The sequence below is a fragment of the Ambystoma mexicanum genome, chromosome 6p, assembly GCF_040938575.1.
Source record: "Ambystoma mexicanum isolate Mex_15411 chromosome 6p, UKY_AmexF1_1, whole genome shotgun sequence".
Lineage (NCBI taxonomy): Eukaryota > Metazoa > Chordata > Amphibia > Caudata > Ambystomatidae > Ambystoma > Ambystoma mexicanum.
The window spans coordinates 953,263,923-953,291,258 of NC_090935.1; the positions used below are offsets into that span (position 1 = coordinate 953,263,923).

The 27,336-nt window shown below is 46.2% G+C and overlaps 1 protein-coding gene across 1 annotated transcript in view; it reads left to right on the forward strand.

Moving 5' to 3' along the window:
• Positions 1 to 20,372: 20,372 nt before the first annotated feature.
• PRR16 (proline rich 16) overlaps positions 20,373 to 27,336 on the forward strand; it is a 1,369,205-nt gene continuing 1,362,241 nt past the window's right edge. Inside the window, exon 1 of the mRNA XM_069625565.1 lies at positions 20,373 to 20,755. Within this exon, the coding sequence (XP_069481666.1) occupies positions 20,609 to 20,755 (147 nt within the window). The 5' untranslated portion in view covers positions 20,373 to 20,608. The remainder of the gene's footprint in view (positions 20,756 to 27,336) is intronic.

Consider the following 27,336-nt stretch of genomic DNA (forward strand, 5'->3'; position numbering starts at 1 on the left):
TCTTTCCATGGGCTTGCTAGGAGTGCAGCGTGTGAAAGCAACTCACACAGTGGCATTGGGCTTCCATTCTATCAGTGGGCAGTCTCAAGCCCGACCTGTGTACACACCCCTAGTGGGATTCATTATTGTTTGTCCAGTGAATGGTTGCCATCATTTTATGTTCGTACATTGAGATACATCCTTTGTTCATGTTGCATCTTCATGTATTGCCTTGACTGTCTCCATTGTTGTGAGCCTTCATGCTGTATGCCCGTCCCTGGCCCCCTTTGGTTAGCGGTGCCACACAAATTTAGTAGGGTGGGATGTGCAAATCACGACACATTGAGGCACATGTGCATTTGTGTGTGGTCACGGTCAGACAGGTTAATTCTTGGGTCCTGTGTTTCTGGTTTGTTGTGCTTGCCAATTGATGTTCATGTGTACATGATTATATTGATGTGTGAGTTATTTGTGGAGTGTTAAGGTTGATTGTTTTGTTGCACGCTTTGTGACAGTAGTGTTGTGTGTTGGCCATTTATTTCTCTGTTTAGACATTGCATGCCATGGCATGGTGTGTCAAGCAGGTGACATGAAGTTTTGGATGGTTTAGGTTACATATTGGCATTTAGATGTGTACTTTGTCATGCTGTTTCTGGCATACTCCATCTCCCATGTGTTCCTTTTGTGCACACCAGATTGAGATACTTTTAGTACTATGGGATGCACACAATGTATCACTTCTGAGGACTCATTCTCAGGGTATTGAGGTTGGGACAGATGACTGTCCCTTTGTCATCATCGATTGTCACCTGGAATGTGCCAGGGCTATGTGCACTCCACAAGCTGGGTACGCACAACCTCGCCACATGCCCTTTCATCTCCCATGCGCAGCCGCAGTGCATGTGGTTGGGGATCTGGGGGCACCACCATGTCCACCGGTACGCCACGCCATGTTGCAATGTTCTGCAGGACACATGCTGCCACAATGATACTGCACACTACTGGTGGCGCATATAGTATCTCACCACCTGAGTGGTCAAGGGAGCAGGAGTGTGACTTTAGCACTCTGAATGTGCGCTCCACTATGCCCCTAGTTGCAATATGGGCTGCGTTGTATCTTACCTGGGGTGGTGTGCTGGGGTTTTTATATTGGTGTCATCATGTAGGTGCTCAGAGGGTAGGCACTGTCCCTGGTAGAGGTGAGATGGGTTGTCAGTAGTGGTGTGGTTTTGTCTGTGTGAGACATGCATGCATTTGCAGGGCTATTTGTACTGACCAATGAGCCATGTGTTGCCATGCCTCCCAGCTTCCAGGGCTCGGTGTAGGAGTGACATTCTGAATATGAAACTGTCATGGATGAACCCAGGATAGTTGGCATATACAGAGGTGATGATTCCCTTGGCATCACATAGAACCTGCACGTTGATGGAATGCCAGTGCTTGCGATTGCAATAGATGTGCTCTGTGGCTCTAGGTGAAAGTAGGGCCACATGGGTGCAATCGATGGCACCAAGCACTTTCGGGAAGTGTGCCACCCCATAAATGTCCTGGACCACGGCATGCCTTTCTGCGGGTGTTCTGGGCATGTATATGTGCCTGCGGACTGAGGGTAGTGCAGTCATGATTGCCAACACCTGATGTAGGCAGCGTGACTGCGTTCCCTGTGAAATCCCCCCAACAATGGCAGTTGTCCACTGAATTGACCCAGTGGCCAAAAAATGCAATACATTGAGCACCTTTTCCAAGGGGTTCAGTGCTTCGAAGCACAGGGTGGATGATGTGAGGTCATCTTCCTACTCTGTGACCAGGTCTAATATGATATGAGGGTGAAACCTATTCCTGCCATAGACCTGGTCATCAGGCATCCCAAAAAGGCTGGTCCTGGGTAGAAAATGCATGCCCTGGCTATCCTCTCCCTCTTGCAGTGTCCTGCGATCAAAGCTGCGGAAAATAGGACATTCATCATAGCTGTATACACATGTTTGTGGTCCCGCACTCTTTTTATGCATTGTTTTTGATTCGCAGTGATGCTTACGCCTGCTTTTGCTTGGCAGACGTTTTTCCGGATTAGCGCGTCTTTTCCCGCGTGCAGGAGAGCCCTGTTCAATTCCATGAATACGCATTGTTAGCGCGCGTGTTGGCATTGCACGTATTTTGCTGTGGTACTTCCCACGTAACGCCCACATTTACGCTTGTTGTTCATCATTCCACGTGTTCCGCCCCGTTTTTAGTTGACTGCGCTAGACGGTATGCGCCTTTGCTGGGCATCTCGCGCAAGGCATTTGTGGTGTCGCAGTGACGTGTTGGACGAGCATGGATTCAGCGCAAGTCTCCGGGAAGCCACGCACTATGTGTTCCATGAATCAACAAACAGGCGCTTGCACACGTTTTGCACGCTTGCGCCTGTTTTTCAGCACTATTTGATTCTATGAATCGGGCCCACAGTGTGTACTCTCAATTCAGCACCAATGCCCAAAAGATCATTAATAGAACCAACATTCATTACTTGCTCCTGAGCTGACTGAAAAGCGGCAAATACTGATGTCCTTGGATGTCTTCCGTGCAATGTGTAGAATGGAGTTTGCCATGTGCTTTTGTGAACTGAGTTGTTTTATGCATACTCAGCTATCCAGGGTATATTTTTCCAAGAATCCTCGGACTGTTGCAACATACACCTATATAGAGATATTGCTCTAAAAATTGGTTGGTTCGGTCAGTTTGCCCATCAGTTTGAGAGTGATGGCTTGTGGAATACCGGAGATCGATTTTGGCAATCGTACAACACTTTCTCCAAAAGGCAGAAACAAATTGAGTTCCGCGATCAGATACTAATATTGATGAAAATCCATGCAATCAAACAATTTGCTCTAGGAACACAGAAGCGAGAGTGACATAGTTGGGAGTCCCTTCAGAAGGATGAAATAGGCCATTTTGGAGAATAAATCCACAACTACTAATATGGTGTTGTATCCATTACAGGGTGGAAGATCCATGATGAAGTCCATCGACATGGTATGCCAAGGTGCTGGCGGGACTGTTAGGGGATGTAGTAAGCCAGCGAGGTTCTGTTTCCGAGACTTATGTTGTTCACAGACACCGCAGGTTTCAATAAATTGGGCAATGTCTTTTCGACAGGTTGGCCAACAGTAGATTTGTTTTACCTTAGCCTAAGTTTTGGCTATTTCTGGGTGTTCTTCCACTAATGAATCGTGGTAATTTGTGATGATTTGCTTTTGCAGTTATTGGTCTTGGACATATAATCGTCCTTGGAAATATGGTAGATTGTCTTTGATGGTGTACTGGTCACCTTTTAACAGCCATTCCTGTTGTGTTGATTGATCCATTGGGGATTGCAAACTGGTTCTTTGGTCATCCACACACGTGGTGGCAGATATTCTGGTTTGAATCCTTTCCTCAGGAATTATGGCCATGGGGTTGGATACTTTAAAAGCTTATTTTTCTTCACTCATGCGTGGTAAAGAGTCTGCTTTCCCATTGCGTACTCCAGGTCTATAAGTGATAATAAAATCGTATTCCGCCAAAAAAGAGAGCCCAACAAAGTTGACGCACGGATTGTGCTTTGGTGGTTTGCAAGTATAGCAAATTACGGTGGTCCGTGATGACAGTGACTGTATGTCTCGCCTCAAGAAGGTAATGTCTCCAGGCCTTGAATGCTGCTTTAACCACCTGTAATTCATTATCTGTGATTGTGTAGTTCAACTCCGGGGTTGAAAATTTGCGGGACCAGAATGTGACGGGTGTAGTTGTCCTGTTTCAGGGTCTCGTTGTGACAATACTGCTCCCATGGCTATTTTTGAAGCATCTGGCTCAACTATGTAAACTATGTAAGGTAGGTCTGGTTGTGGGTGTCGAAGGACTGGTGCTGTAGTGAATGCTAGTTTCAACTTCTGGAAGGCTTCTTCAGCTTCTGTCGAATGATGGAACTTTTGATTTTTCTTTAACAAGGAGGTAATTGGATGTACAATTTGTGAAAACCTAGGTATAAACCGACGGTAAAAGTTGGCGAATCTGAGCACGCTTTGCACTCCTTTTGTGGATGTTGGTGAGGGCCACCGGAGGATTGCATGCACCTTTCATGTATCCACACGTATGCCTTGTGGTGTGAGCATGAAACTGAGAAACTCGACCTCGGTTACATGGAAAAAACATTTTTCCAACTTGGCATACAATTGGTGTTGTCGAAGCTTCTCTAAGACTGCCCAGACCTGGCCTACATGTTCTTCCATGGAATTTGAGTAGATAAAAATGTCATTGATGTAAACAAGGGCGCAAACGTCCAGTGGTTCACAGAGTACATCATTCCTAAATAATTGGAATGCTGCAGGGGCATTACATAGCCCGAAGGGCATAACCTGATATTCAAAGAGGCGTACTTCGTGCGGAAGGCTGTTTTCCACTCGTCTTCCTCTTTTACTCTTACAAGATGATATGCTCCTCTTAAATCCAGTTTTGTGTAGATTTGAGCATGTTTCACTTGGTCCAGGAGCAACAGTATAAGTAGTAAAGGATATCGATTTTTTGCTGTGATCTCATTGATGGCTCTATAGTTGATGCAAGTTCTTAAGTCCCCCTCCTTTTTAGGCACGAAGAATAAGGGCGAAGAGGCAGGTGACTTGGATGGGCGAATGAAACCGTTCACTAGATACTGATCCAGGTAAGTTCTAAGATGCTGATTTTTCTGTTCTGTCAGAGCGTAAATTCGGCTGCAAGGGATCTGGGCTCTGGGTACAAGATCTATTTGACAATCGTAGGGTCTGTGCAGGAGCAGAACTTCGGCTTGCTCTTTTTGAAGACATCCTGGTAATCTTGGTATTTAAGCGGTAAGGAGCTTATGATGCCCAACACGATTCCTTTCTTCGGTTTCAGATTGGTGTCATCTATTTTGTAACATGTGTCGGCACAATCATGAGGAAATGTCAGAACTCGTTTTTGCCAGTCGATCCTAGGATTGTGGTCTCCAGCCAGGGCATTCCCAATATCATCTGGAACTGAGAAGCACTGATGCAATCAAAGGTAATGTCCGCTTGATGCCCATCCTGACACAGAAGCTTGACTTTCTTGGTGTATTGTGTCACCAGGTTGGATGATAGCTGAGAACCATCCACAGCAGTGACGTTTTCCAATTTCTGCTTCTGTCGGAGAGGAAGGCCTATTCGGAGAGCCAAATCTTGGTCAATGTAGTTACCCACAGCTCCACAATCAATATATGCCTCCAAGGCATGTATTTTTGATGGTTGCTTGTGATTCACCAAAAGCACTGGTAGGACTAGATGTGAGGTCTGTACAGATTCCTTTCTCATGCTCGACAAGCGGAACCCTGCACTTGCCAGGCATTGGCGTTTCCTGAGTTCTGTTCTTCTTCTTCATCAGTTTTGTCTGTTGCCCCAACCGTTTTCTTGGGTGGCTTTACAGGGGAGTCACGGAGGAAGTGACCTGCTTGTCCACAATATAAGCAAAGCTGTTGTTGTTTTCTTTTTTTCCCTTTCTGCTTTGGTAAGAGGACTTCGTAATCCACCAATTTGCATTGGCTCGGACTGTTCATGTGGTTTAGTCTGATTCTCACGAGGTCGTACGTAAACTGACCGTCCCTCTGATCTAGCTTGATCCATTTTCCAATTCTGCAACCTATGATCGAGTTGCACCATCAGGTCTATGTAGTCCGCACACCTCTCGGGGGGATTCACTTCTTGCACCAACACATCCTTAAGTTCTCCACGTAACCCTCGGTAAAAGAGTGTAATCCTCTTCTCTTCTGGCCAGTTGGTCTGGGCTATGAGACGATTGAAGGTTGCAATATAGGTTAATAGATCTTGAATCCCTTGTTTGAGTGACAGCTCGTTGTCCAGAGCTCGTCCTTGAGTATGACGGGTAAACAATTTCTCCATCTCATGTTGGAAATTCCCAAAGTTCTGGAGTAAAGGGTTATCTTGATTTATCAAAGGTATAGACAGGTCCGCCACACTACCTCCTAAATACGAGAGTACAAACGCCACTTTGGCTTGGTCATGAGGAAAGGCTCCTGGTTTGCACAAGAAATGAAGGCAACATTGGTTCATAAATACAGCAAACTTGTTTGGGTTACCGATGAAGTGTTCAGGAGGGGCTAGAGGCACTGCTCCTGGAATAACCACCTGAACCAGTGTTGATTGTTGTGGTGTGGAAGCCACACCCTTTCACTCCTAGAGAGTGAGCAAGAGCAAAGGGAATCCATTAGCAGCCACACCCAAGAATACACTTGGGGCTGCTTAATGGATGGATTGTTCAAGGTTAATGCATCCTGCTTAATGGATGGAATGTTCATGATTAATGCATCTGAAGTGCTATGTCCATAATAAAAGCTTTTTGGTGTTAAATGGATGTTCTTGTTAACTGTTGTTCATGAGCCTGGCGCCAAAGGCGCCAGGACGGTGTCCTCCCAGGTCTCCTGTGCATGCAACCCCTGCATGCCTGTGCCCATGACTTCATGACCATGACAGGCGCCCAAGACCTACATGTAAAAACAGACTCTGGTCATCTTTTTTCGCCATTTCTTTTAGGAAAGGTCCTTCTTGTGTTTGTCTCTGCACGCCAAACCAGTTTTGGTCCCTTTGTTCATTAGCCTTTGCCGGGCTTCATTGTTGAAGCTCTCCTCTGGCGCCTGAATGTCTGGGGTGGACAGGATGTGAGGGAGGTGCCCGAAACTCCCTGTGCTTAGTCTCCTAGGAGACCTGAATGAACTCTAGTGTGATTGGCCGGCTGGCTGTCCAGTAAGGACAGCCACCGTGCTGTGTGAGTGACAGCCAGGCTGGAATGAATTTGGGAAAACTGTTTAAAAGCAGGTCTCTGGGACTTGGAAAGCAGAGTAGACCACTGGAACGAAAGAACCAAAGAGGAGAGGAAGGAAGAGGACAGCAGCAACTCCTGGACGACCGGTGAATCCCTGCTGCAGGTATGAATTGCCTGAAACTCTGACGATAGAGAAGCCCTTCAAGGTTAACTTCTTCCCTTGAGTTTGGTGGGAACAACCAACTCACAAGCCACCTGGACACCGTCCTATTCTGGTTGAATTTTCATCAGAGTGCAGTTGAAAACCAGATAGCCTGAGGGAAGGAAACCAGCTCATGGACTTTAAGGCACTCACACCTTAAACCAACGTCTTGCTACAGCTTTTGGCCTCTTCCCTGGGCAGTGCAAGAACCTCCCGACATCCTCCTTCTTGTCCCCATGACTGAAACTCAGGAACAACGAGATCTGCTCGAACTGCCAGGAACAATTGCCTCAGCTACAGCTTTCTTCATTGACAAGGTACTGTGAAAACGCAGTCCGGACATCTTTTCGGCCATCGAGAAAGTGCGTAAAACTTTCCTCAACTACAAAGGCTTGTCCTTCCCTTAACATTCGTCAAACTTTTCACCTAGCCAAATCCTTTAAAAATCTGTGGCAAAGACTTAACCGTTACTTACCAGAACTGTGCTTTCCTATGCAAAAGACTCTGAACCATTGACTTTGGCCCAGGCCTATTGAGAAGAATTGCTGGTTGTATTTAACTGAAACCGTTTACCCTGCCTATGAATGTATTTGGGCTGTCTATTCTTATAACCTTGTCTTTTCCCTCCTTTATTAAGTATCTTAAGTGCCATTTTGCTCCCACTTCATTTTGGAGCTAAACGTGTTCATTTACTTACCAGTTGGATTTTTGTGGTGTATTAGTGTGTGATATTGAACTGCTTATGCTAGAGTAATGTTTTCTAAAAGACTGAGTAAAGAAATGTATATTCTTTTACCAAGAAACCTTGAGTAAGTGTCTATTTGAATCACTGTATTAGTTGGTCCTTTGTGTAACTTGTTCTACTGCTCACTCAACTCTTGAGATAAGTCTGGCTGCTCAGCCACTGCTACCACATAACTGTGTAGTACAGGCTTGTACCAAAGGTGAAATTGTACTGACACTTATAGTCTTAATTGCCTGTAGTGTTCCCCAAGGGTACTGCAGGTGATTCTGCCAAACAGCGTCCCTGGTTTTAAAGAGCTCCTTGTATGGGGCCCAAATGTGACACCCCTATGGGAGTCACCCAACATTATCCTTCCTGTAGCCTTACAGGTCAGACTTGTTTGTTCCTGTGAACTAAGCTTTCGCCCTTATACTATGTTTGTATAAGTGTAAATTGAGCACAAAAAGCAATCTGCCACAATTAAAGCCACAAAGCAATCTTGCACTGTTATAACTGCCCAGCAATATTAAGCATAAAAAGACTGTTCCACAGTAATTAACATAAAAGAGACTATCTTGCTATAAATGGCAGTTAGAAAATACCCATTTTGTATGTGGAGTACCGCCAACCACCACAGCCTCCAACCTAACAGCCCAGCAGCCCACTTACGTCCACTTGCAGGTGCGCAGGTGTGCGACTATTAGTTTGCTTGCTGGGAGGAGGGGCGGGGTTGCTACAGAGGCATGACTGCTAAAATAATTGAGAAGAAATTATCAGGGCGCGATAGTAAAATAGGAAAGTCCCAGCACTACAGTCCCAGCACGAGTGAAGAGTCACTCTCACAAAGTTCCAAACGGCAATTACTTATGAATAGTCCTGATAGGGGTTTCACAGCGTCACGGCTCCACAATGATTCCTCTTGCTGACAAGAGTCCAGAGCGGCATGGAGATCAGCAAAGCATCAGCCCAACAGCCCACTTACGTCCACTTGCAGGTGCGTGCGCAGGTGCACAGGCACGCGTGCGCAGGTGCACAGGCACGCGACTATTAGTGTGCTTGCTGGTAGGAGGTTACTACAGAGGTGGGACCGTTATGAATAGTACTGATAGGGGTTTCACAGCGTCACGGCTCCACAATGATTACATAGCGGCATGGAGATCAGCAAAGCATCAGCCCAACAGCCCACTTACGTCCACTTGCAGGTGCGTGTGCAGGTGCACAGGCACGCGACTATTAGTGTGCTTGCTGGGAGGAGGTTACTACAGAGGTGGGACCATTATGAATAGTCCTGATAGGGGTTTCACAGTGTCACGGCTCCATAATGATTCCTCTTGCTGACACTAGTCCAGAGCAGCATGGAGAGCAGCGAAGCATCAGCCCAAAAGCACACTTACGTCCACTTGCAAAACATATATCCACTTGTGTCCTTTGGAAACTGGTTTTATAATAAAGTCAGATTGTTCATTTAGATTTTTCACCACCTTGCATTCTTTTTTACTGAAATGATCTCTTGTGAATTTTTTTGCAATACAAGTTTTTCAGAAATATCTAAGTTTAAGGACCCGAAAAAAATGTCCAAGTTCTACAACTGTTTTAAACATATCTGCATGGTAGATGGGGACAAAACTCAGGCCTTTATTGATCTTATCTCAAATGTGTGATTTCCCAACAAAGAGGTGAGATGGAGAATGTGAACATGGTTTCTTTTTCAGAGGAGAATTTCCAAAAATCATTAAGTACCCCATCCCTTCTTTTAGCTGGTCCCAATAGCACTGTGACCCACTCCACTTCCAATGATTTTCATCTGATCACGCAGAAAAAGAAAATAATTGGCACCTGTCAAGCTTATGCTAGAATATCTGAATGCGGGTGTGATCCCAGAAGGCCTACAAGTTTGGAACATAGCGAGGGTGTTCCTCGACAACCCAAAATTCAATGTTAATTGGAGTAGAGTAGGTAATAAGTGAAGTCAGGATTGGCTTATTTTAATCATAGAGACATCAGAAGAGGAGACAAAGAAACAAGCAGAAGAATTGCAAGCAATTGAAATAACGCTTCTAGAAGAATCAATGATACAAGACATTGGCACCCTGGGAGGCACCTTCCCCCAATGCGATTGTTCAGAACGCAGGCTGTTTTCACTAAGGAAAGCCTGCGTTCCGAGCAGTCTCTTGGGTGTCGGGCGCTTGCCTTCCATGCTCCGCCTTCACCTAAGCATCCATGTAGCTCCCTACATGGGTGCTAATGGTGTTTTCTTTCTTTTTTTTAAATGAAAAAATAAATGAAAAAAAAAGAAAACGTACCTTTGTCTTGCCTGCCCGATGCTGCACAGTGCACTGTTCTGTGTCTTGCGGCGAGAGAAACGTATGTTTAATTTGATTTGTAAAAAAACAAATGTGCTCCTGTGTAGGGATCTACACACGTGCTAATGGCGATATGCCCCTCACTGGCGGGCACACCTTTTAGGTAATGGGCCGCCACCCTCGCTATGGGACCCTCGCTGCACTCAAGCCCTTAACTTGGGTGGCGGACCATTACCTACAGTGTGGGTCCACCACCGTGCGGCAGCATATTGACTCATTGAAACCAAAATGGTGAGAATTGATGAAGAAACTCACAAGTTTAAACAGTTTACATTAGTCAAGAAATCTGGAAACTAAAAAAGGATATTGAAATATATAAAGAAGAAAGAACTTACCCTTTTCTAAAACCAGATTTTTGTCAAGATCAAAATAAAATGTATCAAGCAAAAACAAAAACAAAATATGGTGTTTAGAGGAAAGATCTGTCACATTCTCAGACACTTCAAACACCACTAGTGGTAGTGAGTCTGAAACTAGTAGGAAGCCCAACATCCCCAACCATTTTTTGAGGGATAAGGCGGAAGGAGGGGCAGTTACAGAAAATGGTTTCAAGCGGGAGAGCATGGTGTCAGAACCAGACAATGGATGAACAGGCCGTATCAGCAATAGTAGCCCCAGTTTTAACCTGACAGACGATAATCTATTGATAGATCCGATCAATGTCTTAAAAAAAGGCCTGAGTTTTGTTCCCATCTGCCATGCAGATAAGTTTCAAACAGAGGTAGAATATAGATGGTTTTATAAGGCAAAACATTTCAAAAGAGATCATTTAACTAAAAAATACGGTGAAGCTGTGAAATAACTGAATAGCCACCATGACTTTATCATAAAACCAGTTTCCAAATGGGGAGGGATTTTGTCGTGGAAACGGGCAGAATACAAAAGTGAAGTGTTAAGATTGTTGTGAAACACAATTCACTATTGTAGATTGGATGTAGATCCTACAACAAGACTTCAAGAGGAAATCACTGGTCTCACATCACATGCCATTAGTGCGGGCTGGATTGATGAGGACTAGAAATTATTCTTGAATAAACTTCTCCCGGTAACACCAATAAGACAAAAGAATCTCAAACAGAGGTTGGTACATACCTATGACTTCAGACATGGAACACCACCCACTATAGCCAGCCTTTGGGGTATGACACCGATTTTCCACCTGTGTTTTAACACAGAACATTAAGAGCATTGCCCTGTATGGGGTGTGTTGGGAGCTTAGAGAATTCATCAACTGCAAAACCCAGTGTGCAGTGTATGGCATAAAATGTCTGTGCGACCTAATCTACATTGGGAAAACCAAAAGCGAAATACATCAAAGGATTTGTGAACACAGAACTTGTGTCAAAAATCAGGGACGGGAGAAACCACTTATGGAACACTGCATTAAGCAAAAAAACAAACTGCCTGAAATGTTTTGGTTTGTTATTCAAACGGTTAAATCGCATCCCTGAGGTGGTGACAGGGATGCCACTTTGTGCAAACAGTGGAACAGAGATGGATAAGATGACTCAACACAGTGAATCACAGCCTTAAAACCAGTATTGAATATGCATTATTCATGTAAAAGCGGCCATTAAAATGGTCATATGTATTCAACTGTGTGTTCATGAATAGTTATATATATATATAGACATTTTTCTGTATATACGTCCAACATAATGTGGCCATACTTTTTTTAAATTGAGAAAGTGTCCGTTAGCGCACCCGTATGTATTTGGTATTTGTTTATAAACAGCGGTTCCAAAACAGCTCTGTATACAATGGCTAACATTTGTTCAGATGTGTTCCATTTCGATAAATGTTAATAAATATGGATTCATGCAGTTAACTTTATGTTCATGGATAGTGATTCATGGACAGTTTTATTTTTAAAATTGTTCCAATATGGCTGCTGTGCTTGCTGCATATCCAACATACCATACTACAATACGGAGTTCAAGCACGTTGAGTCAGACTCGCACATCAATCATGTGATCTATTTGGTTATACTCTCCAGTGAGAGCGACCGTCCCATTCATGGCAATTTGCCACTGGGAAATCACGGTGCCTGGGTGTAAACACTGAAGGGGGGTCTGTACTTCTGCTCTCTATATGGTAGAGGAGAGGCACAGAGGACCCCATCCAAGATTCTCTATAAGGTAGCACTGGACGAGCAATCAAGGCCTAACTTCTCAGGAGGTGATACAGGCTGGTTCTTAAGTACAGTGTAGTCCCCAATCCCCCACAAAGGAATGTCCACACACTGTATTAGTTAAAACACAGTATTTATATAATTAATATTCAAGGTCATGTACACTATAACAATAACTCGCTTTGTGCTCAGAAAATCTACAATGGCAAATATATACAGTGGTACCACAATTATTATCAGATCTCATTAAAGTGCATCAAATATACTCTGGTCAAATGTCACACAGATCAAAGAATAAAAGTAACCAACAATAGATATATGAGGAAAACAGTTGGTAAGAACAATTGGCAGAATATATCGTACAAGCCCAGTCCATATATTGTTCAAAAGAGTCTTATTTCCTTCTAAAATAGTTCTACAACCCCAATGTACCTGGGATAGCAGAGTTCGTCGTTGGGTCGTTGACGTATCCTTCTTGAGCGGCTCCCTTTAAGGCAGGAGCCACGGTTCGTTGAGATCCCATGAGGAAAAAGGGGTGAACGATGACGGCGAGGCAGCAGCTTCGTTCCTAGCGGTGCTCGGCGACGATGGAGCATTGGCATCCTGCAAGGAAGAGGCGTGCGGGGCACCTCAATGATGACAGTTCAGGACCACAAAGTGATTGTGAAGAACTGTGGCCCAGCAAGGGCGTTGAGTCGTCCGGCGTCTCTACAGTCATCAGGTGGCAGGAAACCCACTGGCGGATGCTCCTCGGCGCATTGGCGGCCTCGACTTTCTCCGGCGGGACAAAGCGGTCGACGGTGCAGGCGAGAGCGTCCTTGGATCAAATGTTACTTAGGCAAAGGGAGCACGGCGGCTCCGGTCGGCGATGGCGGTTGTCGAAGATGATGGACAAGAGTGTCCGGGCGCTTCTCCTTGTGATTCTGCGGCGGTCGCCTTCTCCGGTCGGCAGCCTGTCCTAGGTCTGTCTACCAGGGAGCTTTGGCAAAGATCAGCTGGTGCACGATGGTCCCTCGTAGCTCGGGCCCATTAAGCTTCAGTTTCAACTCCAGTTTCTCTTCAGCTTCTGAACACTTTCCAGTGGTGAGAGGTCCCCAGATATACAATTCTGTCTCTCACCCACACTGCTGGGTCACACTCAGCAGCCAAACATACAGAAGGGCATTCATGCAGTCAGTCAGCCAATCAGGCATACAGTGCATTCAGGCTATACTCCTCCCTCTCAGACACTCACAACAAGGAATGTGTATTGGGACAAGCACACAGCCATTCAACACTACACACTGCATTCATACCAGTTTCGGGCAGGGCTGTCTCAGTCATTGTGTCATACACCAGAAACTAGACATCCACAGCAAGAAGTGCATATTGGTCATACACTCCATTCACCCAGGTCCCACCCAGAGGGTGTACCCACAACATACAGTCACTGGGAAGGCTCCAGCCAGTCTGGCCTGGACTTCACAACAACAGCATATATGTTACTTCCACCCAACAGCCAGTCAGGGGGAAGGGACAGAGTCAGGGCTTCCCAGGACTTTGGGAAAACAAGGTAACAGGCAATAGAAAGCAAGAGGCCACAGGGGCCATCTTGTTTCCTATCAGGAATCAACTGAGTCCAATAGCAGGGCCTGGATATCCCAAAATGGAGGATACTCAGAGCACCTGTCAAATTCAGCATGGAGCTGCCACTAGCCCATACCCTGCTGTGTGGGCCACAAACAGGTGCCCAAAACATACACTAGGGGCCCAGGGTTGCACCCCTACCCATGTGTGCCTTAAAGGTATCCCACGGTTCTCACGGGTTTGTACACCAAACCAAAAACAGGAAGAGCTGCACTGCCAGGAGTCCCATATGGACTCCTGGGCAGAAAACAATACAGAACACAAATGAAAAAGGACTACAGGACAAGGACAGGGAGGCCCTGTCCCTCCAATGCATTTCCAGCATCACACTGGGGTGTTTACGGAGGATGGAACTCCTGGATTTGTACGATCCACAGGGGCCAACATTTACCCGTAAGTCCACTGAGGGAAGGGATGTGCATGCAATATGAACTTGAGGGTCAGGAGCATGCTTTGAAGCTTGTCTGCCTCTGTTCTCCTCATTGAATATAGGAATACAAAGAAGGCTGAAGCGCTAAGAGTCATGTTAAGAGCATTTACACACACAATTGTTTAGCACCAAAATGCTTAGTTAAACATTGGATGAAAGACATTTGGTCATATTTTTAATTCATGGTGTGGTGTATTTTCTCATTCAGTCATACCGAGTGTGGGTTGATGGAAATACTATTAAGTATTCTTACTCATTGTTCTAAATGCATTAAAATACCAAATGCAGATTTCCCCACATTTAATTCTGCCCATTTTCATACAAAACCAAGGTAAGAAATGTGATGTTTTGTAGGTGTCTCACCTGCATTATAGATAAACAATAAGGTGATTGTATACACCTTTTTTGTCCTGTAAATGTGATAGAAATCAACAATGTCTGGAGTTTTGAAGCCCACGCATCTGTTCAAAAAGACATGAAAACTGAATTTAGAGGTCAGTATTTAATTAATGAAATGCAACGATAGGAATTAGATAGGACCTAGTTAATTGATTCGAGTTTCTGGTTGTTTCAGATCAACTATATTAGATTTCAGTTCTGTATGCAAGGCATTGAAATAAAAAGAGTGGTGTCCCCAATCAGAAACAAGACGAGGATTAGTAGCTGTTTGGCAAAGTTTGAATGCAGTACCCGCTGGGAACACTAGAAACAACTATGACTAAAGGTATAGGCAACCCAAGCTTTGGTAGAAGCTTGTACTACATAATTTTGGTAGCGTGTTGAGCAGCCAGGCTTATCTCAAGAGGGGAAATGTGAGCTGTAATGGAATTACACAAAGATTCACAGTTACAGGTATTCAAATAAACTCTTACACTCAAGGTTTCTTGCATGAACAATTAATAATGTCTTTATCAGTCAGTTATAAAGCCTTCTTCAGAAGGGAGCAATAGAATAGTAACACACAAATATACTTCAATACTGTACACTTTGAGTTTCTGAATCAGACAAGGCCCTTTTGGGATGGCCCATAGACACAACCTCCACCCACAGGTGACTTCAGTTAACAAGGGCGCTGGGGACATTAATACCTTACTGTTGGTATTCAGAATACTCTTTAAAAGTTGGTAAAAGGCAAAGGTTATTAGAACACAAGAGACCACAAATATTCTTAAGCAGTGCAGATACTTTTTGAGTTCACTAGAAGAATCATTCAATTCAATAGGCTAAGCCAAAGTCAATGGGCAAAAGTCTTGGATAGGATAAAGCACTTCTGGTAAGTAATGGAAAAGTCTTTGCACAAGTTCGTAGGAGTCTATGAAGAAAAGAAGAATCAATTGTAGGCCCACAAGCAGATTATACATAGGAGTTCTGGAAGTTACAAGCATTTCTACAGTAGGAGGTACATTCTCTTAGACTTGTTTTACAGTACCTTGGTAAAGAAGAAAAGATGCAGCTGATGACTTCTGTTCCTGTGCAGCTGTGCAGATCTCACTGTTCCTGGGCCTTTACTTTCAGTGGCTGTTTCGCGTTTCAGCTCCTTGCAGTACAGCAAATAGCAATAAGCACGGTTCCTCGCTGTCAAGGTGGACTTTCCTCACATCTGAGGTCCCGCACTCAACTGAGGGGGGTCAGGCTTGGTCAGTCCTGCTTTGTGGGAGTCCGGAAGACCTTCCAAAAGCTTTAGATCAGCTTACAAGCAACACACACAATCTGGTGTCCCTCTCCCTGGCTCTACGGTTTCCTGCAGCAACTCTGAGGAAATTCAATCAGCTCTGAGATGGGTGTCCAGGTGGCTTACTTGGGAGTTGATTGGTCCCACCAACTCAAAGGGAGAATTCGGATTTGCAGGGCTTCTCTGTCGATGCGAACTTGGCAAGTAGTCACTGCAGCAGGGCTTCACCGGGGAAACCAAAGGTCCAGGAGTTGCAGCAGGTGTCCTCTTCAAGCTCTTCTACGGTTCCCACGTCCAATGGTCGACCCTGCCTTCCAAGCCAAAAGACTCACCTTTTATTCAGTTCTCTCCCATTCTTTCCAGCCTAGCTGTCACTCACCCAGCAGGGTGGCTGTCCTTGCTGGACAGTCAGCTAGCCAATCACCACAGAGTGCATTTGGGTCTCCAAGGAGACTAAGCACAGGGAGTTTCGCCTTCCTCCCTCACTTCCTGCCTACCCCAGACATGCAGGTGCCAGAGGCGGGTTTCTCTCAGAAACCCTGCCAAAGGCAAAATGAACAAAGAGACCAAACCTGGTTTGGTGCGCAGAGAAACTCTCTAGAAGGACCTTTCCACAAAGACCTGGCAAAAAAAGAAGACCGGGCACCATTTTAGCAAGGATGGCTGGACGTCATTTTGAAACAGATGGCTCCCATGGTTAACGTTATCGGGTCCGCAAATGGTTGCGGTAAAAGCAAACCTAGGTAGTTCAAAACTAAACCACTGCTGCCATCCAGTCAAATGAGGAAAGGGTAACATAAAAAATGTTACATGAGCATTTAGACATGGGATACTAAGTAACCTCTTCCAGCATTCTATTGTAAGATAGGGTGTGCTGGGTCTAGCAAGTACAATGATAAGTAAAGCCAATTTCACTTTACTGCTATGGGAAAAAGTAGTTGATCCCAGAGAAGGTATTTAAACCTTGGGAAATCTGGAAGACTTCCCTGTAGCACTGCACTGAAGGTGCTTTGTGACAAAATTGTAAAATATGATGCCTATGGAGTTGGTTAGACTCCATAACCAAAAAGAAGCACAGTGCATAAAATCACATTAAAATACATGAGAGAGTGGGAAAAAAGATCTCACTCTTTCCAGGTTAAAAAATCAAGTCCTCAAAATCCAGCAAAGTTGCTGGAGGTCTCTAAGGTGGAGGGAATTAACACATTTTTGAGAATTCTCCCTAACAGTAGCAATCCAAAGAACTACATGATATAAATTGGAAGTATGTTAGATCGCCATCTTATTTGGTTCATTTTGTTTTGTGTGTTTTGCAGAAATGGGTCCAAAGTGAAGGGGTAGTTAAGAGAATGAATACTCTTGCAAAACCATATTTTCGGTCCTGATGAAGGCCTGCATACATTCATAGAAGAAAGCATTTCTGGATGGGTGCATATCCAAAAAAGGGACGAAACAAACAGTGTCAATACATTTGCCAAACAGACATTCTGATTAGGGAAGGAACTTTCCCATTGAGAGTATATGGATGTGTCACTCCATTTGTGATAACTATGAGATAAGCTTAAGGTTCTTTGTCGGAAAAGTAGAATCAGTGGAAACGGTTCATAAACTGTATTTTGAAATGAAAAACAGCTTTGAAAATGATACCTCGTGGAGTGTTGTCCAATTCTCATAAGGATATAGCAATTGAATATTCTTTTGGAAAAAAATCACTTTACAGCATGTTTGGAACTCCACTAACCCCAAAAAGGCACTTTGCTTTGCATTTTTGCACAATTGTGATGATAGTGTGTACAATACAATAGCTAAATGACTCTATGTTATTATTATTTTTGACATTGTTAGAACTGTTGGTGTTGGTTATGGTGAAAATAAATTGTGTTTTTACTGCTAGGACGGGTGAAGATCTGCTTGTGCGGTGACTCATATCCTTTAGGTTGCCAAATGTATCTTCACAGGAAGGGGAAGCCTGTAGTGTTGATGCACTTCATTGCTGTAGGATGGCATGTTTTACTGGGCAACAATGGTGAAGGCAGCATGATGCGTGTTCCTATGCTTTACTGGCCCACATTGATGGGGTAAGTCTGGACATATTTCACTGTGGTGTGACATTTTGTCCTGAGCCTCGAGGTTGAAGGCAGCATGATGTGCATCCTGCTTGGTATTGGCACACACTGGAGGGTCCAGTTTGGACAAATCTTAACTGTGATATGGCATTGTTGACTGAACATCAAGGGGAAAGGCAGCACAGTGAGTGTAATTACAAGGTATTGGCCCACATTGGTGGGCCAACTCAGGACATATTGATTTACTGTGGCATTTCATTTTGTACTGGTAAAGCCAACATGAGTATGTTTATGTACAGTAATACCTGCAAATATATTGGTGCAGACTCCAGGGATATGAATGGGCACAGCCAGCATGAAAATGTTATTTATATTGGCATATATTATGGGCAAAGAAATCATGAAAAATTAAAGAAAAGGCACTGGTGCAATGTTGGTTACTTTTTAGCAATTATTGGATGTTTACATGTGTTACCCTACAGACCCAATTGCCAACAGTGGCTTTTTTTTACCAAATGTTCACAGAAAGTGTGATAAAAATGAATGATTTGATACCTTTTTTTGCCACCCCAGAACCGACCTTGGTGGGTTTGGGCTCAAACACCCTGCTCAGTTGCTCCTCATTTTCAGGGAAAATATTTGCACCCCAATTTAAAAAGAAAGTAACATCAGCCACGGTTGAAGAGTTGCAGCACTGTTGTGTCTGCTTCAACTTTATGATTGAGATCAATGCTGCTTTAGTAGAGTGGGGGCTATGTAGGTGGTTAAAAACCACTACTCATCACTGTAATCCTGAATAGCAGCCGACATTTAATCACAGGCACCCTTGGACCAACTCACTCTAACTCAGATTCAGCCCAAGGGCCGATGTGTGGAGGCCCATATCAACATGATGGTTGGGGGACCCATGTGCTTAGAGCGGTAAATAGTCTTCGACCCCTGTGGGAGCATATCCTATATTAGTACCCGGTAGGGTCAACCAGAATGTAACAAACATTCTGATTGGCCCTCACCCGGTCTATACCTCGCAGAGAATCCCTCGAAGCTTTAGCTTTGTTCACGTCTCCGGCGGGGGGCTGTGGCAGCCCATCAGCCAATGAGGAGGCTCGAAACAGGGTAATCCCCACTCCGAGCCTCCGCAGGGCTGGAGGCTGCCATTCTCCCCCGCCGGGGATTCAGGTGAGTGTTTTTGCCCCCCCGCTACACCCTCAACAATCTCTCCCCGCCCTGCCAGCCCCACTTACCTTGTTTATCCAAGAGCGGACGTGCTGTGGACTCTGACCCAGCGTGTCCGCTCCCGATGGCTGCCATGGAAAGGGAAAACGGACTCTATTTTCCCTTCCCCGGCAGCCATTTTCTTTTGAAATATTTTTTTTTTCTGTTCAGAAACGCTGAGGCGTTTCAGAACAGAAAAAAATCCTATTAGTACCCCGGTTTAGTGGGCCGTGGTACTAATTGCAATTAGCCACTCACTGCGACGCCATTACTGAGTCAGGGGCCTTTGTTATAACTAAGGGCCCAGGGGCATTACCTGTCTCAGTAATGACACCGCAGCTCGGGCTTATTGCTTAAATGGAGATAAACATTTGGTAAATAGCCAACGGTTATCACTGACATCTAGCCAGCAGTGTGCTAAAACACTAAATGCCCACTCTAAAGCTATACATCCTTCTTTGCCAGCATGGGGCTGTTGTGGAGAAACTGGTTTTAAAAGGCAGCGAGGTTATGACACTTCTGTATACTAAGAGGGAAGTGACGGCCATCAGGGCTCCAACAAACGTAGCTTTTACGGCGAGCGCTGAAAAGCACACATTTATAGCCTCCAAACCAAATATAGAAACTAATATCTAGCCGTATTATAATACTGACTGGAAACATGAGGGCAGATGATGCTGGTGGCCTCCCAGAGGCTCGAGGCCCCTTTTATCTGAAATGCCTGAAATGCCTTGATGTTGTCCCTAGCCAGCCCTGTTTTTTTCTTTCTACATCTGTCCATCTCTGCCTCCCTGCCTTCACTTTGCAGATCCTGTCTCAAACCTGAGCCATTCACACCCCACGAGCCTTCCTTTGTTTCTGTCTTGTACCTTTCACGAATGACCTCCTCGCCCCTTGCATTTATGTGGTTCTGCCCACTGCCTTCAAACCATCACCTCCTGCTTCTCCTTCTGTCCCCTCTTTCGCCATTACTATCCTTGTTTCGCTTCCTGACACCCTTCCCATGTCTTTCAGACATGCTCTCACTGCCGCCTGCGCTGTCCTGGAACCCTGTCTACTGATGAAGAAGTGCTCAGGGTGGCTTTGGACATCTGAAGTAACACGTGGGCGGGGCCTAAAGGTGGGCGCGGCTCCCAAGTTGGCACACCCCATAGGCACTCTTCCTCCGTGGTGGTCGTACTGGCTCTGGGAAGGCGAGAATGGGCGGAGCAACGCTGGCTCGCGCTGTGGACGAAGCGGCGCGGTTTTCTAGGTAGCTCGCAAATCCCCACAGCACCGGCGCAGCCCTGCGAAGTGAGCGGTGCATGGCCGCGCGCACCGGGCAGCGGGCAGAGCCCGGCATCATGCCTGCCGGCGGGAGCGGGGCACAGCGCCAGGCGCGTCCCTTGCTCCGCTGCTGACCCGGACCCCCAGGATGTCAGCCAAGTCCAAGGGGACCCCTTCTTCTCCGGCAGAGGAGCAAGCCTCCAAGACTAAGGTGAAGGAGCAAATCAAGATCATTGTGGATGACCTGGAGCTGGTGCTGGGGGACCTGAAGGACGTGGCCAAGGAGCTGAAGGAGGTAAGGTCTGGCCGGCTTGGCCTGAACTCCCAGACAAGTCCCGGGGCCGCACTCGGGCTCTCTCTACGCGGCCGGTGTGGAGTGATGCGCAGAACCCGCAGGGAGTGGAGGAAAGGAAGCCGGCGGTGCTCACTTGTGTGTTGGACTGATTGCGGGGTGTACACAGAGGGCGCGTTATTGGTTGCTGCAATTGCCTGGGTGCACACATGTGTCTTTCCGTGATTTGTGCGTTTGCACATCTGTCCGAAGTGGCACACGCTGCAAGAGGGACTAATAGAACGCGAATGTGAATTCACAGTGAGTGGGCACGTATCTGGCTATGTGTTGAACTTGGAATCTAGTTTGTCTCGGTTGCGTTTTCCTCTCAGGAGCGGACGAGGCTCCTCGCCTTTTCTTTCAGTTCTGCAGCGCTGAGGCGGATCTTGCATCTACCCAGGACGTCGCCCCTCTCTGGACCATACACTCCGTTTCTGTGCTGGCTATATTCCCACACCAGTTGCCCCCTGGGGGCGGGGGATGCGTACGAGGGGTGCTCGATAATGTGGGTGGGAGAGTGGCTATATCATTGTCACGTTGCAGAAACGGCTTTGCTGTCCCTAGCACTTGCGTCACGATGCCCGGTGTGGCGCTCCCAACACCCGGGGCATTGTGAATGCTGCGTGCCTCTTTATTCTCCGCGAGTGGACGGGTCTGCAGCGCCTGGCGCAGGGGCAGCTCCCTGCGGCGCTGGGGTATCCGCCAGGAGGGCGAACACCGCTACCCGCAGACCTGATACCGCACTGCACACACAGCTCATCATTACCGCCCACCGTAGTGCTGTAACTTTCGTAATTGCACCGCGCATCCCTTCCACCGCGAGTGTAATGTGGGCTCTCAGGCGGCAGGCTGGTGTTGGATGGATAATGACAGGCTGGATGGAGCGCAGTAGCCCGGGAGTATCCAGGGCTAGGCTGTAATTGAAATCACGATCTTCCGATTACAAAGTCAGACGCTCGCCGGGTTCCCAGGGACTCCGAGTCCTCGTGCTCGCTCACACGGTTCAGTCCGTTTTTCCTTAAGCACGACGTGCTTGGGGGGGGGGGGCACAGGGACAAGACGGTCTTCCGGGGCAGGGTTCAGGTGCGGCCCCGATTGCAGTGGCACTCATTGCCACGAGTTTTTAGATATGTGCAAAGTCCACTCATAGATGTCAGTGCGCATGTTATATAGCACCTGGGGGGGGGGGGGCGCGGAAGCATGCGGCCCCTTTGCGCATTCTTCGTAAACGCCCCCACCCCGCTCCACTAGCGAGCTGACCCTGGCTTCGTATTTTGAACAATAATACGTGGTCTTTTTTTGTTTGTTTTTTTTGCGACTGACAAAGTGCCCGTTTCCTTATGCAAAAATGGAGATTGTATCTAACGAATACATCCGCTGTGAGCGCAACGCACGTGTGCACCCACTGAGGGCCGGAGCGTGCCCTTATAGCAACCCCATAGCCACAATATTGACAGCCAGCTGGTGAACAGATGCCAGGGGTATGCCTGTCAGGGTTGGGCTGCGTTGCGTAGCTCTCGCGATACACTCGATCATGACATGTTTGTTTGGTGTCATAATTTCAGCAACAAGTTAATTTGCTTGGTAATCTTGCCAGCCTACCGGCAAGGTGCAATAGGAATGGACTGGCGACTGTATACACATTGTAGACTATACACGAAACGCCCAACGTTGGCGTGCCTATTGTATTGCATCATTGCCTGTCTGTCTGTCTGTCTGTCCATCTGTTTAATCCACTGTACCCATTTTAGTGCACACGTCAGGGCAGCCAACAACAGTACAATCCAAAAACGATAAAACCCAGAGTTGTTTTTTGTTTGTGTTAGGTTCCAGGTCGTGGGTATGATTATGCGATGCCCCCCCCCCTCCATCCCCCCACAATCACAGTGCAGGTGCATCTTCGCCAGTCACGGGTTGACAGGGGTGCCCCGTTTTCTTGTGAACGGATTCGGAGCTGCGTGGGTGTACGTGCGCCGAGTCCATGCCGGGATTCTTGCGAGCACAGCCCCAGCCTGTGTAGGCGGGAGTCAAGCGCCACTGCGTTCTGCTCTTATATAAGCAAATCCCGCCCGTTCGCGGGGATTGCAGAAGCGAGCGTCGGTGCCAGTGACCCCCCCGGCACTGCGCGGGATGGGCGCTGGGCTCCCCAGGACGTGGGTTTCCTGCCTGGGAAGTTTATTATACAAGGACAGGCAGGCTGGGGTGCTTTTTGAGTGGCCTGGCGCCCCTTTCAGCGAAGCCGATCCGCCCTGGTCCTGCTCAGACTGTGGGCATCACTGGCTGCTGTGTTCATGTGCCTCGTGTGTTCTTGTTGACATCGCATTAGCTGGCAGCCTACAAGAGTGTCTCCCTTTATCGTGTGACGTGCATTAAAAGACGCCGAATAAAGATTGAGCGATTTGAGGGATCGCATCTGCTTTTTATAATAGTGACTCATGTTAATGTTCACTGGAGTCAATGTTAGAGAGTGGGCTGTGTTCTTTTCATGTAGAAAACAACCCTCGTTGCCTTCTTGCCTTGGCAGTGCTCAGTAGAACATCATAAAGCGCTTCTACCAACAGCTCACAGAGCCACCTTCCTCATATTAGATGCTGGAGAATATTGGTTGTAAACACGCAACACCTTTCACAAATATGCACGCACCTCCTTAGTGCCCACAACAGTTTCAGGTACTTAGAAGGCTGGCATGTGCTCCGGGATAGACGCCTCTGGCAGCTTGCACAGTTCTGTACGCTTTGCGTGGAGTAACTTGCCTCTGAATCCATTCCCGGGAAGGCGAGGTTGGGGGGAGCACCACTGCATCCAACGCACTCGCTGAATTGACCAGATTTACAATACGAAATAGCGGGACGGCCAACAATATAAAAGAAGGACTACCCCACTCACAGCCCAACCCCGCATTCCTCTCCTCCCCTCCCCCTAAACGGCCCCCACGTCCACCCTCTCCATCCCACAGTATTTCCAGCACTACTCAAGCATATAACTTGCCGGTTTTGACTATCGATATAAGCCCAAAGGAGATTGTTCTCTCATACATGTTTCAGGCCTGGTCCTGTGGCACAATCAGTTAATGCGTGAGGCTGGCACCTGTAAAGTTGGGGGTTAGAGCCCACTGCGGCCACAGCAACATTCTGAGAGTAGTGCATTGTTTATTTACTTTATAATTGTTGCCTAACCACCCCTTCCCCAGGACTGTCACCCTCCCCAAAACCGGGACAGGGGTTTTAAATTTATAAAACTCTCGGGCGGGAGATGGAAGACCAAATTCTATAATTGTCTGGGCAAAACCGGGACATTTGGTCCCTCTACCACTGGCCATTCCCCAGTTGTTTAGGATGGTAATCTGTTGGAAGCCACTCCCTGACATGATGTCATATAGACCTAGGTGGTGCACTGTACGGCTTCCACTCCATGGTGGGGCCCACCCCCCTTACTTTGCACATGTATCTTGTGACTGTTGCTAAAGTCACGCCATACCTTACATGTTAGCTGAACGGTTGGAGGCAGAAGCTGCCGTGACCTCTGCTCCTGAGCCGTTCCACACATCGCCCTCCTTTACCTCTCTCACACACACTAATGGCCTCAAGTAGTGAGGCCCGTTGTACACACATCCTCATATGCTTCCAGACATGTTTCATCTCTTACACTCCAGTCCTTTTTGGTAGGTTCTTATCTTTCCAGCCCTGGCTTGATAGAGTTTCGAAACAATGCATTAATGCGATCAACGCATGACTCCAACTGTGCATGGGTACCTTCTGCCCCGTACCACGCTTATTACCCTTTTTTTCCCCCCGATGCAAAAATGAATCCAGTCCGTATTCAGGTGGCCGAGAGACCATTGGGGACACCCGTTGGTTTGTTGCTCTGCGAGAGGACCAAGACATAATAAATCGTCGATCATAGTACTCCGAGGGATGTATACGACCAACAAAGGCGGATGTTGATGGTTTAGGTTCAGCGTTGCTCCTTTGACCCCCACCCAGGACACCTGATCACCAGCATCCCATTGGTAAAAGCCCCAACAGAAAGTTTCGAGAGGGAACATTCGTAGAATTCACACATGGGTTCAATAACCATGCTCACTGCCTCCTGGAGCTACATGATGATAACCAATGCATTATTTAATCATTATCCTCATTAAGGCGCATAGAAGCATATTTTTGACTTACTGTCTCTGCAAACCGCAGTCTTTATGTACCTGCGGACGGGGGTCATTATCCCTAGGTCCTTACACTCATGCCGTCTGTGAAGGTTTCCAATGTTCGGCGCATGTTTCATGTGTTTATAAAGGGTGGCCATTAGGTAAGGGGTGGCAATGTTGTTATCTGCTTGTGGGCCTTATTGCTGTTTTACCAGGTTCTACCAAGACTCTGTGGAAGTGATGACTTTTATTAAAGGGTACTATGGTGATGCATTGAGCCAGGATCTTGCTAGACTAAATCATAATATTTAACGGCCAGCAAAACTAGACCACTAGGATTGTTTTAATTATTTAAGTTAGGTTGACGTAATGGACAATTTACTGTATCAACTGGGGAGCACGTGCCCAAGGTCTTATTGGCTTTCGCCCATTGTATCCCGAAACTCATTGATGGTTCCTAATGGGAAAAGTTTTAAGAACTGTAGGCAATCTGGTTGCAAATACATGTGTGTGATTATTAAGATGTTCAAAGAGGATTTATGCTTCTTATATGTGTACCTTAATTATTAAGTACAATTTATTTTATGCCAGATCTTTTGCCGTCAGCTTGATAATATTTGAGCGATGCTGTTTGATTATTGTCGACCCACATATTATAATTTGTATCACATTTGGGATGCAATATACATGTCAAGGTTGAGAAAATTGCTTAGAGCACATTTTATGATGATATCATAAACTGTAATTTAATGTTTATCTTCCTGTTTTCGTTGTATTATTTCTTATGTGGATTAAAGAACATGTGTTTATGTTGTTTAAAATGTTTAGCAAACAATAATACATTGAAACCTAATTTAGGGGACATGTGAAGTCACCTCTGGAGTTGCACAGCTGGCTAGCCTCCCTGTAAAGTGGGAAGACACATGTGGATTGAGATAGCAAGTACCTGAGAGGGCAGACTTAGTGGTGGTCGTACAGTAGGATGGTTGTGTGCATGGAGTACCAGGTAATGGAGAGGACCGTCACCTATAGTCAGCTTGCTGCTGGTCATGGACCAGGAACTCTGCACATTTGTAACTGCGCGTTCCCTTACCCTAGAAACAGTGATGACATCACCCGATTTGTGCATTTTACTCCAGAGTGATTCTTCCCGCTCTTACTGTGGGGCCACAAAGTAGACATACAACAGAACGATATAAGACCTTTTAAAGAAGTATCTGAGATTGGATCTGCACATCCCTATTGTGTGGTGTGCCTTGTCTTGCATAAACCACTTCATGGATGCCACAGAAAAAGACAATTAGCAATAATTTGCGTTTTAGTTCTGCCCTTACTAGTGCCATTATGTACAATACAGCATCGTGGCATCACATTTCTGCTTCTATGAGTTCAATCTGATGTATTTACTCTGAATATCTCCGAATATCAATCTGTGTGAGTCTAATTTTCCAATATCCGTATTTCAAATGAAGACAATTCCTTGAAAAATCCAGCCCAGAAGGAACTTGTCCACCATACCTGCTTGTCAACTCCCACACACTGCATCCAGAGCAGCGAGAGTTTGCTGGCCTAACTAAAGTGCCTCTTGCCAACATCCTCTTTCACCTCACCACTAATTCACATGTCACGATTGCACAGAGAATTATGGCAGTTGAGAAAGAGAACATTGGTGGCTCTCCAATGAGGGTGCCAATCTAAGGGATGGAAGGAGAAGCCTGTGCGTTAATGGGATGGTCCCGAACGTGAAGGGCTGCGATGAGAGAGGAAATCAAGCAGAGGCGTATTTAATTAACACTCAGACCAGGGGCATATGCCGCGGAAGCCCCTGCTCGGACTTTTTCGCCTTAAGTTCAAAGAGTGTTGGATGCACAGAGCTTCCCACTGAGGTGTTATCTTTTTAACAGGCTCAGCAAGAACACCATTCACGACAGAAGTTGATTAGTGATGTAAACAGGTTACAATACATGGAACATTTGTCCCTGAAGTTCATAGATGTCCCACTTGTGGTAGCCATTAACTCCTCCCACCCTCGGCTTGGCCTAGCCAGGGCCCTCTGTCAGTCTTGCCTACAGGGCCCTTTGCATTAAATCTGCCAATTGAATCAAGGCGTCGAGAGCCAGACAGTTTTCATGATTTCTTTGTACCATGATGGTGCTGTTTCAGTAGACGCTAAAGAATAGAGTAGTATTTTCGGATTATTTTATTTAAACATTCCACCTAGAACTGCTATTTATGGCGCAGAAGTCAGTTACGTTGAACGTAGCCTTCAGAAGTGTACACACCTGGGGTGGTAGGTGAGGTACAGAACATGATCAATTCTTTCTCTCAAGGCAAAGCTGATGTGGCAGCTGTGGGTGTGTGGGGGGTTGCCTCTCAGTATGGGTGTCCTGGACTCTTTCATGGC